Below are 16,002 nucleotides of genomic sequence, written 5' to 3' on the forward strand. Positions count from 1 at the left end.
AATTCGGGATAATTTCGCAGGCGACACATGATGTCATTTTGGGTATGAACTTTTTGAAGGAGTGTGGTGCGACTGTCAACTGCAGCACAAGAACGATACTCTTGAGAGTCACGTTCTGCCAGCACTCTTGGAAAACTTGGATCACGTTCCGACAGCACTCTTGGTGAGACGGCATTGTGTGTCTGTGGCAACACTATCATACCTCCATCTTCAACCGTTTGTGTACCAGTTGGTTGCAGCAACAGCCATTCCGCCAACTTTGATACCCACGTAGAACCAGTGTACACCAACTGCATGAAAAAGAATGTGTTGATTCCACATTGTGTGGTGTCGATCAGATGTAGACGCACTGACTAATAGACTGTCAATTGCTCCACACAGCCCGTGATGCTACCAGATGGTCTAAAGTTAGCCGTCGTCAGTGAACAACACGAGGCCTTATTGGTGACCGCCAAAAGAGCAGAAGAGATGCGCCGCCGGAAGAGCATTGTAGTCACAGTTCGGAAACGGCTCTTCTGTCAATGGTGAATAAGTTGGTAAGAACAAGTGAATGCCGAACATTGGTGAATTTACTTTCGAAGCATATCTCGGCATTCGACTGTGCAGAAAGACAAAGCACTCTTAATCCCTGCTTCTCGAACATGTCGGACCATCAATACGGGTTTGGCCAATCCGATTAGACAAAAGCCATACCGTGTTTCACCATCCGAGCAGTGGATTATTAATGAGCAGGTGAACGAAATGATTTAAAACGAAGTTATTCAAGAGTCAGAGAGTCCATGGGCAGCTCCAGTGATTATCGTTAAAAAGAAAGACAGATCATGGAGATTTTGCGTCGATTATCGCCGATTGAATGCTGTAACAAAAAAGACGTGTACCCACTTCCACCTATTGATGATGCCATCGACTGTCTACATTCAGCTTCTTACTTTTCCTCGGTAGACTTAAGATTGGGCTACTGGCAAATTCCCCTGCATCCTGAAGATAAAAAAAAGACAGCCTTTGTAACCCCCGATGGCCTTTTCGAATTCAATGTGATGCCACTTGGACTGTGCAACGCCCCGGCAGCTTTCGAGCGATTTATGGACACTGTTCTTCGTGGCTTGAAGTGGAGCATTTGCATGTGCTATCTTGACAACGTCATCTATGGCTGCACCTTCAGCGAACACAATTCAGGTCTGAATATTGTACTGACTTGCATAATAAATGCTGGCCTTGTTCTCAACTCAAAGAAATGCCACTTCGAAGGCCGACAAACCCTTGTTCTCGGACACCTCGTCGATCAGGATGGCATCTGTCCAGATCCCCAGAAGAGAGCAGCCATTGAAATGTTCAGTGTGCCGCGCTCTGTTAAGGAGCTCTGCATTTTTTAGGGGGGGCTTTACTCTTATTTTCGTCGCTTTATACCAAATTTTGCTGATGTCGCGTATCCGCTGATATGTTTACTATGGAAGAATATTCTCTTTGAGTGGACTATGGAGTGCGACTCCTCATTTTATCCACTGAAGTTCCTTCTCACATCACGGCCTCTTATTCAACACTTTGGCCCATCAGCTCCAACAGAACTGCACACGGATGTCAGTGGCATAGGAATTGGTGCCGTTCTAGTTCAACGCTACGATAACCGTGAGCATGTCATCGCACACGCAAGTCACTTCTCAAGTAGGCCCGAGCGCAATTACACTGTCACAGAGCAAGAATACCTCGCGGTAGTATTTGCGATTCAGCGGTTTCGGCCTTACCTATATGGACGCCCATTTACAGTTGTCACCGACCACCACTTATTGTGTTGGCTCGTCAACCTTCAGGACCCTTGCGGCAGTCTAGCACACTGGGCACTTCAGCTCCAAGAGTGTAGCTTTACAGTCTCATATAAAAGCGGTCAACGACACGCTGACACAGATTGCTGTTGCGCATGCCATTGAGCACTACAGTGTGTGATGCCGATAACCTCGACCACTTCGTAGTCTCTGTGTCACCAAAGTTTCCCAACTTCAGTACTTTCAAAGAAGAACAGTGAAAGGACACCAATCATTGCTCTGCACAGCTTCTAGAGCATGCCATTTCTGTGTATGCAACAGACCCCTGTATAAGAACTTTTCCAGCACTGGCGCACGTTTCCTCCTGGTGGTGCCAGAAAGCCTTTGGCCAGTGATTTTAAGTGCTATGCACGACGATCCTACGTCCGAACATTTAGGTTCTGTGTGGACGCTCTACTGTGCTAAAGAACGTTTTTATTGGCCGGGAATGCGACAGTCCGCCGAGGTGTATGTGGCCAGCTGCACGCAGTGTCAACGCCACAATGCCCATCTACTGCTCCAGCTGGTCTTCTACAACCCCTGCCACCTCCAAGAACCTTTCCAACAAGTGGGCATTGACCTCGTGGGCCCTTTCCCAAAGTCGGCTAAGGGCCATTGCTGGATAATTGTATGCGTCAATAACCTCACGCGCTACTGCGAGACGGTGGCCACATCAACCGCAACTGCCAGCAATGTCTCTGTGTTCCTGCTGCAGCATATTATCCTCCAACATGGCCCACCTCACGTGATCATCAAGATCGTAGACAATTCATGGCAGATATAGTAGAAATGCTACTTCGATTGAGTGAGTCCCACCTCTGTCACTCGTCGCCATACCATCCGCAAACAAATGGGCTCCCGTAGCGTACCAATCGAATAATTAAACATGCTCTCTATGTAGGTAGCATCTGACCACAAGAACTGGGATGATGTGCTACTATTTATAACGTACGCGTTTAACACCGCTAAGCACGAGACAACAGGCTATAGCCCCTTTTTCTTAATGTATGCACGACTGATGCGGCACACACTCGACACAGTTTTTCTATTCTCGACGCACAGGAACCTCCCTGTAGCCAAAACCCTTTGCCTTGCAGAAGAGGCACGTCATATTGCTGGTTTACACACTTTGGCATCACAAGACGAATTGATACGACGTCCACCACCGGCTTGTAACTTAGCATCCAGGCAACTTAGTGGTGGCTCTGGACTCCAGTACCAAAACGCGGGTTATGCCAAAAGTTCTTGCCCACATATGTTGGACCGTTTGTTGTTCTTAACAAAATCACGGAAGTCGCGTACACAATAGCTCGCCTCACGAGAAATGATAGAAGAGCTGCTAAAACCCCACAGTCCATGTCACCCAACTGAAGTTGTACACACCAAGGTGAATCAATTACCTCGCCCGGCGGGCTTCGTCTGTGAGGGGAGGAATGTTGCGCATGCCTGGAAAGAAAACCAAGATGGGTGAATGTGTTGGCCACCCCGATCTGCAGCAAAAGAGGGAAGATGACAACGCTATGATCAGCAACCTGTTGGCCGCTCCGGCACTTCTCTTCGCGACCAAATAAACAGCCCCTTCAGCTGTGTACATCCTCTTCGTGCGTAACAATATATATAGGTAGTTCTAATGTGTAATATACATTAAAAAGAAAATGAAGTGTCATAGCACAAACGACGGGTAATTGTTCATTTAAAGGAGCACATACTTGTACCACCCGTACCCACTTGTGGCATAGTCGAAATTGCATCGCAGCCACTGTCATCAGCCTTCCAAAACATCGTTCTTGGTTCCGTCGAGCGCTGAGAATATCTAAGAAGTGGAGATCTCTTTATTCTCCCTGTAGTAGCAAGCCCACACTTAACGCTGGTCATCCATTCAATGTACACCTTGCTTGCGTACACAGTCCTTACACGATTTACAAAGTTAGACCACCATGAACAACAGCCAAATTCACTCTCATGTCTCACAACTTTTCCTTCATGCCGTCCATGAGAGGATTTTAAAACTGTTGAACACCAATACCAATGGCACTCTCAACAAAGCGCCTAGTCGTTTACCCTAGAGTGAGTTGAGCCAGTTGTTCACCAATGCTTCAATTATCCAAAGGACACTTGCAACCTGTTTATGATATGACAGTGCATGTCTGCAGAGCCATCCAAAATTTGCTTGTTCATGCATGCACGGCTAGAACAGGGAGCACAAACTATGCGGGTACTTTTTTTTTATCTGGCTGAAAGTTAGGAGTGTCCGAATTATGCGAGTAAATACAATAGTGAATCCTCCAGTGCTTTTCCAACACTGTCAACACAGTCATAAAACTCCTCTACTGAAGCATCTGCTTCAAATGCTGCCAATAGGGCAAATATTGCAGGGGAAAAGATAAGTTCACAGTATATGCATTTGCCATGGTGACCTTTACTAGTGAGTTCAACAGCACTTTCACTAGAAGTGTCGGAGGACTGTGCCTCTAGCTGTAGCTTCTAAAGCTTTCTGCAAACTTGGTAACAAATTGCTGTAAATATAAACATTTTTCGGTGTTTGCAGTAGGTGAAAGCTGAGGACTATTGATTACATTCACAAAGTTGAATAGAAGTCTGCCAAAGTCAAGCAAGACTGGTACACAAAGGTAGAGTCTGCATTATCCTCTTTCGTGTTTCAAAACAAAATTTTAATGAGGGCACATTGTAATGGGCCCTTATGCCTTTTCTTTTTTTGCTTGCAATGCGTGCCAATTACCATATGCACCTTCACACAAGGCCCGTGCACACATCTGACAAGCAGAGTTTAATGTCATACGTTATAAGTGTGGTGTGTACAGAGTCTTTTTGCTATGCACGAACACGTGAAGTGGATCTCGCAAGAGAAGAAGGCTGAGATGAAAAAACTGAAGAACAGGAGCTCAACGAATGTCCTGGACCACTTTAAGCCCAAGTAATTTGATTTCTATGCCAGTTGTACAAATAAACTTTTATTTATTGGATGTGTTGAAAATAAAGAAGTAGGGCATAGGCTTGGGGGGAGGTGTGAGAGACAAAGAGAATGAAGAGAACATTGCTAGGATTTCAAAGTCGGCCCTTATGGAGTAAACATCGTCTCCCAGTTCTATGACTCTGGGCCCCCGTTGCTTATATTTGGTGCCAAAACCCAAGAGTGGTCATTTCGGAATAACGATGACTTCGGCCCAGCATCTTCAAAAGGTGCGGGGAACTGTCAGGGCCAGTGTCTCATGCAATATTATGCTCCTGACTGGATTACTGCAAGACCTTGACACTGAGGCATGTAAGGTCAACAGGCGAGTCACCATTTTGATGACTAAAGAAGCTGAGCTCCGCCAGTTAGACAAGGAGATCCTCAACGTAACTGAGGCAGTTGTCCAGGAGCTCGGGGATGCTGCAAACTACCATAAGAAGGTAGAATGTGCAAGTGAGGGTGGGCAGTATTTTTTGTTCCAACACGAACAGTCTCTTCACCTAAGTGACACGAGCTATCAACCGCTTTTTAACGTCAGAAATGACCGTGAATACCACAACAAAGTTGGTTTCCATAAAAAAGCTAATGACTTTACCTTACTTTACCTTTTCTTAAAGGGGCCCTGCAAAACTTTTTTAACATGGTCAGAAAACTCAGCCAATCGGTAGTAGAGGCTCCCGAGAACATGCGAGCCAAAAGTTATAGTGCAGCAAGTGGCCTGGAATTCACAATAAATTATCCAAGTCAGCTAAAAATTGCTTTCTCTTCTCTTGACAAATGACGGAAGACGCTCAAAAATCACTTGCAGAAAGCCATCTATCAGCCATTGGCCGATTTGAACATGGCGCGCCCTGTTGTTACAGAGATCTCCGTGGGAGGCTGCGACTTGTCCATGCGTGCGCGCGATCACACTGACAAAGCCGCATTCGAAGAAAAAAAAAAGAAAAAGTGCTCAAGGTCCCAATGTGCACGTGATGTATTTTCCCCTGCCACACCTCCCTGCTTAGCTTCCAATGCTTTTGTCGGGACGAAAGAAGCAAAATGCGATTGCAGCATGCGACAAATCTTTGTAACTTCACTCACACTGTACGGATTCTTAAAATTTTGGGGGTGCTGAATTTGTGAAACAATAAGCTCTTCCAGTGAATTCATTCCATGGTTACTTGAAAGTGTTTTAGGGCTGCTTTAAGGCATGGAAAGAGACATTAAATGCTTGGAAGGCACAGATTCCAACCACAAAAGAGTAAAGTCTGCGAGTCAAAACAATTGTGTCGAGGTTCAAGCAATAAACTACACATAATCTCCCTGCAGAAGTGTGGACCTACCACATCATAATTCAGTGACTTGAGACTCTTTTTGTGGTGATAACGTGACAATGACGCGAGTGAGAAATTCTCTGGAGCAAACATGTCACGCTGTTAATTCTACAGAAGAGGAACAGCCATTTGAGCATTGTGGAAGTACCCTGAAGTGAGATGAAGAACTGATAGAAGATCAAAGGATTGACAATATTGAAAGAGCAGAAGGAGGTAAAATAAATGGTGGAGGCTGTGGTTTATACGATAAGGTTGAAGAGGATGAACATGTTGCTGTCATAGGCCAGCTGATGATGAGTGCAAAAGAACCTGTCGGCAGCTTACCAACCATCAACAACGACCAATTCAATCGGCTGGTCGGTGGAGAGAGCAGTCCTACCATGTTTCCTGTCCTGTACTTGACATTGGATGCACAGCCTGAACGTCAAGACTTTGTTTCACACAACTTTGAGGAACTAGACAAGGGTGTGACAAAACAAGGAGATGGTTGCCTAGAAACAAAAGTGAGAACGCTGCTTCTGCCTCAGGTAGTGAAGTGGAGAGTTTCGGCACCAAATGTATATGACAGAGACGGATGACACGTCTGCCTTCCTCTTCCCTACTAATGCCCACACTGATCCTAATGATGATTGTAGCCACGTAGTGCGTGACCTTCATAGTCTTCCATTTCCAACAGGATTCACACACTTGCTCACTTTCCTTTCTTCTGCTTTATCTTCGATATCAGGTCTTTACTCACATGGTGGACACCTTCATGTTGTACATGGCTTGGTTTCCTACGAAAAAAACAGGATTCCTTGCTTTACTATGGCACAGCAAAATGCACTGGTAATGCCTAAATGTACATGACGGCTTACCTTTGCCTAAGATTTCCCTGCCTTTTAGGCTTAAGACCCATTTTTGCATTCTGAAAGAAAAATAAAATGGTTAATGATCTAATATAAATTTAAGAATGTCTTGCCAAACTCAGTGAATGAGAAGGTACACACCATAATTCTTTCTTCTCTTTCCTTCACTTTTTTCTCCTTTCTGTCATTAACAAGCTCCTTGTAATTCAAGTATCTGTTTTTGGGTGGCTAAAGAAAAAGAGTGGGAAGGAAATAACTTGTTTCCATGAGCACATGTCTGCAGACTCACCTTGGCTCCAAGCTGCACAGCCAGTGAAATCTTGGCTTCTTCTTGTTTGGGTTTGTCTAAGCCTTTTATGCCAAACTTCAGCACATCATGCCTTGCTTTCTTGAAGCTTACTTCATTTACTTCCTGTGGCATCTCATTGCAAGTGTTTTTTTCTTCAAGCTGCCGTTTCTTTGCCTTAAAGAAAAAAAAAGCAATTGAAAGGAAAACAAAGCAAGTTAATTTTCATCTATTCTTGTGATGCATATAAATGCGTGCAAAGGAAGAAAATGCCTCAAAATTCGAAAATAAGATATTGGTGTCTAACAAGTTTCATGTGAAAGATTAATACAGCAAGCAAATGAAGCAAAAATACTACATTTACGTTGTTATGAACTGATACATATCGTTGGACCTGTTCTAAAATATGGGTACACCAGAAAATATAAAATTTCTGTCAATGCCAGTACTATGTGAAGCAAAAGATTACATTTTTTTTTCTTTCAGCAGTAAGGACTTACCTCAGGTGAATTTCTAAACTCATTCTGTGCTTATCCAGGCACACTGCACATGCTATTACCTGTTTTAATGTAGCAAAGTGTGGAGTACATCTTAAAAAAAAAAACACTAGGCCTAATGACAGTTGAAGTGCATTGAGATCCAACTCTCAAGACCCTGCAGCATTTGCTTCATGCAAATGAAATGCTTAATTTAAGGGGACCAAACTTTGAGGGCCCATGTTCCCCTGGCACAACCTGAATTACCGACCCGCCCCCTCGGGATAGATGTGACATTACACGCACCATCACAGCCCTTTACTGCCCCTCAGGCAAAGGTGCTGTTTCTCTTGCCCGAATTGAAAAAAATAATTTGCTGAGGCATGTTTCAGTGCTAGCTGTTTACGATTCATAATTTATATGGTGTAGCACATCCTGGCAGGGACAAAGAAGGACACGCAGCACACATAGTGGTGTACGTGCGTGTCCTTGTTGTGATACACTATGTCAAATGAATTATGAAAAAGTAAGCCAACGATATCACATTGATGAGGCACATTTTCTTGTACGTAGTTAGAAATGAGCAAAGCAGCGAAGAATTACATATTGTGCAAGTAAACATGGTAGCTATGAAGTGTTTTCAGCTTTTGCTATTGCATATGATATTTGCAGTGCTCAAAAGCATAGCCTTTAAGGGAACAGGGTAAGCCCTATACCAGCCATGTATTTTAGCCGCAGTTTATGAACCGTTTGTTCCATAACCATAAAAGATACAGCAATTATTTTACTATCATTGTAACCATGAGTCATTATTCTTCTTAATGAAGCAGATTTGACACTGAAAACTGTAATGCCCATTCTTTGTACATTTTTTTATTTCCGGCCCCTAATTATCACTCCGTAATAGCTATTAGATGTTGTGTTGCAGAATAGTACTTCCTCGCAGAACAATAATTCAGTTTCAGTATATTCCATTACGTCATCTAAATACTGGCAGAAAACTATGATTCCAGATACTGTGATTGCTGAGAAAAACGAACATATGTACAAACAGAGCATGCTTTGAGATAATCTCATTTAAAGTTCAAAATCTGCATTATTTCAAAATTACAACGAGATAATAGCAAATTGATGGGCTTGTTCAATAGGCACCAGCCAGATACTCATCACAAATATTTTTTCTTTTTGTGTTGAAACATCTTGCCTAGCGGGCCTCATTTGTCGCCTGCTATGCAGCTGTGTCAGCACAGTACTGTCGATGCAGTTCGAGGGTGCGAAGGCCCTGAACTGTGCAGTGCCCTAGTAAAATTCCAGAATAGTTTAGCTCATTCACACAGGCTATATTGCGATCATTAAAGTGAACACAGCATCAAGAGCACATATTTACAGCATTTGTAGCTCGAGAAAAGCATTTTTTGGAACACGTTTGCATATAACAATCCAACGACTCGTTATGGTTTTGAGTTTTCCCACGAAGGCATATAGTAAGTAATTCTGGATGAGCTAGTTCCAGATAATTTAGCTTAACAGCCTCAATAACAGAGGAAGATAAATTGAAATAGCTGTTTTAAGGTAGCTGTATTAAAAATATATTTAATGCATTCTGAAGCACCCCGACACTCTTTTTAGCATTCTTGACCAGCCACATTTTTTTATTTGAAGCAACAACCCGAAAATATTCAATGTAAGTGTCAGCGCTTCCTTAAGACTGGCGGTTGTTACCAGGGCTGAAATAAAGTTTGTGCGCTCCAATCTGTTATCATGAGCTGAACATCTTATACCCTTGAGCTGTCATCATCTTATACCCTTGAGGTGCAACATCCACATACGTGGAGGCTACTTATTATTGTCAGTTCCTCAGGTCAGTGGGAGAGAAAGGGCAAAATACATTCTGCATAATCAATGCAGCTTCATTTAACCCCAATATGCTGCATATGAATGCAGCCGATTGCTCAGTGAAGTCGCTAAAATGTTGGTTGGGTCGCTCGACATGCTGCGTTACAGGACCAACATCACATGTAATATTTTTCTTTGCTCGAAGTGAACACCGCCAAAAATGAACTGCATGTGCATTTTGAGCTTAAGATTTCCTTCTATTTAAATATATGCTCATTAACTTTATTTAGCATAGCTAACCAAAAACAAAAAGTTTCTTCATTTTATTTCTTTATTCAAATATAATATTGATTGCCTTTTAATTAGGTTGGGTTAAATGTAGACATTTACGGACAGTGCATTACAATTCACGCCTGAACGAGTTATTAGGAGCGGGTAAGGACTAATGACAAAATTATACTAAAAGGGTGCTATAACATTGGTCTGTAGTCGGCGACAACTTTAATTGGCAGTACTGTAGAAGCCACAGAACCAATACGATTGCCTGTGCACACGCCAAGAAATAGGCCGAAAACTTGCCGCTTGGTTCTCCAAGACAGATATACCTGAACCAAGACAAACAGTGGGCGTAAAAAGAGACCAAGCGAGTTATCTGCAATGTCTATGCTGAGGTAAGGTGCTGTTGGCCTGAACTGTCAGCGAATGCTGCAAGCAAGCAAAACTGAAACTGGAATTGAAATTGACTGCAAGTGGTCGAACTACTTGCGCAGTAACACAAATGTGCAGCCTCCGTAGCCTTCACTCGCCCTTTTCCAAGATAAGAGGTCGCTGAATATAGTACATATTATGTGATGTTCGGATGGAATCTGCAGTTACTTTGGTATTTTTAAACTATTCAATAGGCACTGTTATTGATCATGTAGATGTGCTCGAGTAATCAATAAGCTACCACAGGTATATCAGACAGATTTTATTTTTTCTAGCCAAAGCATTTTTTGCATTGTTATGAAATTTGTTTGCTTACTTCAAATGCTGTGCCGTTTTTATTGCCTGCATCGCAAGTGAACTAGCCTAACACCTAACTCCTCTAAGAACACTAGACCTTCATGAGAACTAAATCTGGTGCACTTCCTAGAAATTAGCTGTAATGTCTTCAAAATAAAGAATGTTACAATGAAAAGTCGAAGCAAACTTTACTCAGGACCAATTATATTTTTGGCAGACACCAACACAAGCATTGTAGCAGTAATCTTTTTTTTTTTTTTTCGTTAGGAATGTATAGTGAATTATTTCTATCAAACTTCAAATCTACGTTTTGTTTACCTTCACACACAAAAAACTAAAATAGCTATTAATGTTACAGTAAAGTTAGAAAAATTGACATAAATTTTCACGTTGAAAGATCCCAGACAGATATCCATACACTATTTTATTGACAAGTAAACAGGAGGTAAAAAAAACATACTGAGTGTGCTCTGCTAAATAAAAATAACTTGTATAACAAAGATTTTGTGATGACTACATGGACTGCCTATAGTTATAACTAGTAATTGAAAGAAGTTTATTGCACAGCTGATTCATTTCACAGGATGGGCAGCACTTTTCCCTCCAATTAACTTTTCCATAAAGTAACCCATAAATGATCTCTGTAAAGATATGACATCCAAATTAATATGCACCAAGTTATAGCATAGAACAAAAGAGAGCCAAGCTAATCAGTAGATGATAAAAACAAACTAGATGAGTTATTAAATCAATAGCTAGAAATACAAGATTAATAATTGTTAACATTTTTGACTAAATTATTAACATTTACTATTTTATTAGTATTGATAAAGTTTATGATTACAGTTTCAGGGAGGAGTGTACATCACATAAAGCTTATTTTAAATAACTTATAACAACTACACTTCATATTCAAATTCTAAAATAATCCTGAAAATAAAATTTACGGTGCTCATTATTTTTTGGCAGAATGATTAAGCTTTCGAGGCTTACATAGTAATGAACATAAATATACTGATCCTCTACTATTACCAAAAATCAATTAAAAACATGATAAATTTGAATGATGACAGCAGCCATATTGTTGTTGAAAATAAAACGTTAGAGAACAAAAAAAAGAATAAGAAAACAAGTTGCTAGCACCTCTTTGCAGCTATCTTTTATGCATAATGTGCTGACTGCTTCGGGCCAAAAGTTTGATTTTGCTGCTAAAGATAGAGGTTACTGTTATCTAGCTAGGCAGGCTCATATACATAGGCTGAGAGAAAGTAGATCATTTCAAAAGAATATACTGAAATTCCAAACTTTATGGCATTATTTTATAGTAATCAATATAAACGAACCATAAATTAACATGCATTCATAATAAAAGAATGGGAATACAAAAATGGATACAAGAGAGGTCATTTAACACGATATATGGCAATAAGGCTCTGTGCTACCTTTATTCACAAAAAGGCAAGAGCAATATCTTTGTTGATGGCATGAAAGAGAAAGGCAGAAAGATGAATGTTTGACGTGGTTCTGCTATCTACAAGTTTTCATAGTTAGCTAAAAAATATTCGGCTAAAATAGTAGTTAACAGCCATCACAGGAACAAATTTTTCTAGAATATACTAACGTCCAAGATAACGTATTTCATAAGGTAGGCCTGCGTTAATTTTGTTGTAATGCTATACCATGTCATAATCATCAAAGGAGCCTAGAACATATTTCTAGAACATATAGCCTAGAACATATTTAAAATCAATCTTAAAGTGCATGCTGCGCAACTGAGCGAGATGTGGAGCCTGTCACGACGCTGACATTAATGCGGCAGCAATGCAAACAAACCTACATCACGTGTTTGTGTTGGCTGGTTGTTTGTACTCGTGCTACCTACAATTTCTTCCTCCATGCCTGCGGCTTTGCGTGTGTTGGCTGTGCGCAGCGCCCACATCACAGCTTTGCATGGTCACAGGGCCACCTGTGTTTACTTTGCCACTGGAACTGCTCTAGACAAGTCTCTTGATAAATGACCATTCTGCACTCGTGCAAAAGAGCTCTCCAGCCTTGATAAATGGGTCGTAAGCTACCTATTGCAACAAAAACAACAATAAGGTGCAAAATTTTAGTGTCAGTGCTCCTTCAATGCTATCATTTAACATAATACGGCAGGCAAATATTTAGGCGGCCCCAATCCTTCATTTATTTCTCTGGTATTGGCACTCGCCCATCCACGTTGTTGTGCCCAAGGAGATATTGGCAGCGTCACACATATGAGGCCAGTGAGCATACTAGCCCACTTCTAGTTAACAGTATTAAGGCATATCCAGAAGAGCAGCAAGTGACGTAAGCCAGACGCTCTTGAAAAAGTAGAAGAAATGCGCATGGACGTCCTGTCTATGCACGTTACTCCATTGCTACAGTAAGCTAGGAGAGAGGTAGCAGGCTCACTGCACAGCAGCGATAATGAGGGAGGTGAAGCCGCTAATGTTACTTGTGGCTCAGACACTACACTGATCTCGACAGTCCGACAGCTGGTGAGCAGCCGTGCTAGAGGGAAGACGCTACTCCTCTAGTTCACTGCTCGCAGCACACCCAGAAAAGCAACTGGTGACATAAGTAGGTGCACACTCGTATATGAGGGAGTGGAGCAGGAAGGGTGAGGCACCAAACACCTGGCAAATGACAAAGGAAGTACACGCTATATGAGCCCTGTCCTCTGACATATGCAAGTCCAATACTGTATAACCCGGAACACAGCTGCCACCATGGCAGGAAGGACTGGGAGAGAGCAAGTGGCGAGAAGGTAACAACATGCTAGATGTTTGCGATTCTTTAGCGCATTTTAAGTTATGAAATACCTTAAAGAGGCCCTGCAACACAAATTAAGCATGTTGTATTCCTCTCTAGTTCTCCAATGATGTAATGCACAGGTATCGTTGCGCGAGTGGCAACATCAAAAACAAAGCCGTTACATGTTTATGGCTATGGAGAAACCACACTGTTTTTGGACTTTAGTGATACACAGCGGCTATTTTTGTGATCATAAGGGATGCTTCATCACGTGGGAGTGACAATATAGGTAGTGTGCGTTAATTGGTTTGACGTGACAAGTCGCGCGTAATGTTCATACGGTCCTAGATAGGCCGCACTATTGTGTGCTAGAAATTATAAAAGCAACCTTCATACTTCTTAAGATGCAATATTTCTGTTATTATGTATGAAAATGTGAAAACAATTGCAACGATGCTAGGAGCACTGCACAACAACCACCATGAGGTGAGTCATCCGGTACATCTCTGCAAAAGTATGCGGCAAATGGAAACGGCCTTTGGCAGCAGTGGGAGAGTGAAAATGCGAAAGATAACATTTTTTATGTCGTCTGCTGGGAATTTCAAGTTTGAAAACTAATCAATTCTGTTACCATGAACCAATTTCAATCATTCTTTTTGTGTTACTCTCAGCATTCAGCACTACACAAACTTTAGCGCTGCAGAATGCAATGAAAAAGTATTGCAGGGCCTCCTCAATGTCCCCTCTATCACAACCGATAGCTCAACCCATTCCATCTTTTATACATATACTTTCATTTTCACCAGGAAATCTTAGACAAGTTGTCTTGGCAGTTGACAGGGCGGTCTGTCTGGAAGATAGCAAAGAGTGCCACTCAGTGCTTGCGCCACTAAAACACAGTGAAATTATTTCAGCAAGACTCTTATGTAGCTGTACGTAATGGGTGAGTTACTAATAAAAGGTTAAAAACCAAATTGCATGACCCTACTTTAAGATGCTTATTTTACAAATTACCGGATGAGAGAACTAATGCGACTTGGGGGTTAAATCTCAATCACTATAACAAAGAATCAATAAAAAATATATGGTTCAGTGTGCACACACCATCAACTAATCCCACCATAATATGACGACACTGCTTGTCCTGCGGAAAGAAAGGAAAAAAAACGTGACCAAACTAGGAGCTAAAATCAGCGGCACAGTAGGCTTTTCTCGTTTTCTTTGAGATACGGCAGCGAAAGCTGATTTTTGCAGTAGACGACGAGGCTTTTGCGACCAATAATGCTCTACCCTTCAAAAATAATTTTCAATGTTATGCGACAAAGCAAACCTTGCGCTTGGTTGGATCGTTGAATATTATGGTCGGAGCCACTCGTCGATCTTCGCAAACTGGCTCTGGCTGTGCGTCGTCAGCTGGTTTGTTGCAGGCCTCGTCAAGGCCGAGTTCCATTCGCATGCGCTCTATCTCAGTAAGCTTCGTCGGTGCAGAGGTGCACTTTCTACGCTGATCTGCTACAGAGCGCCTCGACTTTTTGTGGTCATGCTTCAATGCGTCTGACCGGGTGGTTCCGTCCCCGTCATCCAGAAAACTGTCACCTGAGAAACAAAACGACGTCTTTAAATAGAATCCGGACAGCAGTAGCTCTGCTTTTTTACCGTAATCACGCAGCTTCTTCAGCAGCCTGCTTGATAATCCCATGACAGCGAATAGCAACTTGTCCTGCTCCGGGCGTTTTCGACACGCACGGACGCACGTGGCAATGCGGCCCGCCGCGAATACAAACAAATATTGGATAGATGGATGAACTGATGTGGCTGTAGCCTTTAGATCAGGCGGCGGCTAGCGCCATCTAGCCGTACTACTTAGTGAACCAAAAATTACATTTATCTTTTTTTTTCTTTTAAATAGTGAAGTTCAGGACTGGTACTTTGCAGTGAATGGTTTAATTTTCACTCTTGCCTTGACTTTAGCCACCAATCACATAACCTCCTTTTAGTTATTCTACCCGCTTAAAGTCTATTTTGTCCTCCCTGTCTCTAAACCCCAGTGCTTTGAAAAACTCTGCGCCATCATCCTGAACTATAGGGTGAAGCCCTGTACTGAACATTATCAAATGCTCGGCAGTTTCCTCCTCCTCTCCGCATGCACTGCATACCGTGTCTAACCCTTTGTATTTGGGCCGATAACTCTTGGTTCGCAATACTCCTGTCCTGGCGTCAAACAGTAGAGAACTATCCGTAGTAGGGTGGCTACCCTACCCCTTGTATTATCATAGATCCTTTCCTTGGCAATTTCCTGCTTAAAAGTTCGATAGTTCTCTAGTGCGGACTTCTTAATCATGCCAATTCTCCACATGTCAGTCTCCGTTTCCTTCACCCTCTTCTTAACCAATAGTTCTTTTTGGTTTGGCCCCCTGCTGTTTTCTAAGTATTTACCCGTCAGTTTTCTGGTTCGCTTCCTCCATTTTGTATCGACATTCTTTATGTACAAGTAGCTGAAAACCTTCCTAGCCAAACGCTCCTCCTCCATTTCTATCAATCTCTTCTCAAATTTTATCTTGCTGCTAGCTTCCCTGCCCTCTAATGATGTCCATCCCATATCACCTTGTACTCCCTGATTTGGTGTATTCCCGTGAGCTCCTCAAGCAAGCCTACCTATTCCACGTTGCTTAATTTCTAATCTT

At 42.2% G+C, this 16,002-nt stretch overlaps 1 protein-coding gene across 1 annotated transcript; it reads right to left on the reverse strand.

The window, feature by feature from the left end:
- Positions 1-6,390: 6,390 nt before the first annotated feature.
- Positions 6,391-15,111, reverse strand: LOC119161299 (uncharacterized). Its single transcript, XM_037413696.2, has 6 exons — positions 14,975-15,111; positions 14,649-14,914; positions 7,227-7,400; positions 7,079-7,165; positions 6,947-6,996; positions 6,391-6,865 (listed from the first exon to the last, which is right to left on the reverse strand). The coding sequence occupies exons 1-6, from the start codon at positions 15,015-15,017 to the stop codon at positions 6,781-6,783; spliced, it is 705 nt and encodes a 234-aa protein (XP_037269593.2). The 5' UTR covers positions 15,018-15,111; the 3' UTR covers positions 6,391-6,780.
- Between the last annotated feature and the right edge of the window lie 891 nt (positions 15,112-16,002).

This window comes from Rhipicephalus microplus, chromosome X (assembly GCF_043290135.1).
Source record: "Rhipicephalus microplus isolate Deutch F79 chromosome X, USDA_Rmic, whole genome shotgun sequence".
NCBI classification, from domain to species: Eukaryota; Metazoa; Arthropoda; class Arachnida; order Ixodida; family Ixodidae; genus Rhipicephalus; species Rhipicephalus microplus.

Excerpts from the sequence above, each read along its gene's own strand:
- LOC119161299 (XM_037413696.2), bottom strand. The coding sequence starts at position 15,017 with ATGGGATTATCAAGCAGGCTGCTGAAGAAGCTGCGTGATTACG. Across the intron at positions 7,166-7,226 it reads CTGTGCAGCTTGGAGCCAAG|CCACCCAAAAACAGATACTT; the intron begins GTGAGTCTGCAG and ends CTTTTTCTTTAG. Across the intron at positions 6,866-6,946 it reads CAGGGAAATCTTAGGCAAAG|GAAACCAAGCCATGTACAAC; the intron begins GTAAGCCGTCAT and ends TTTTTTTCGTAG.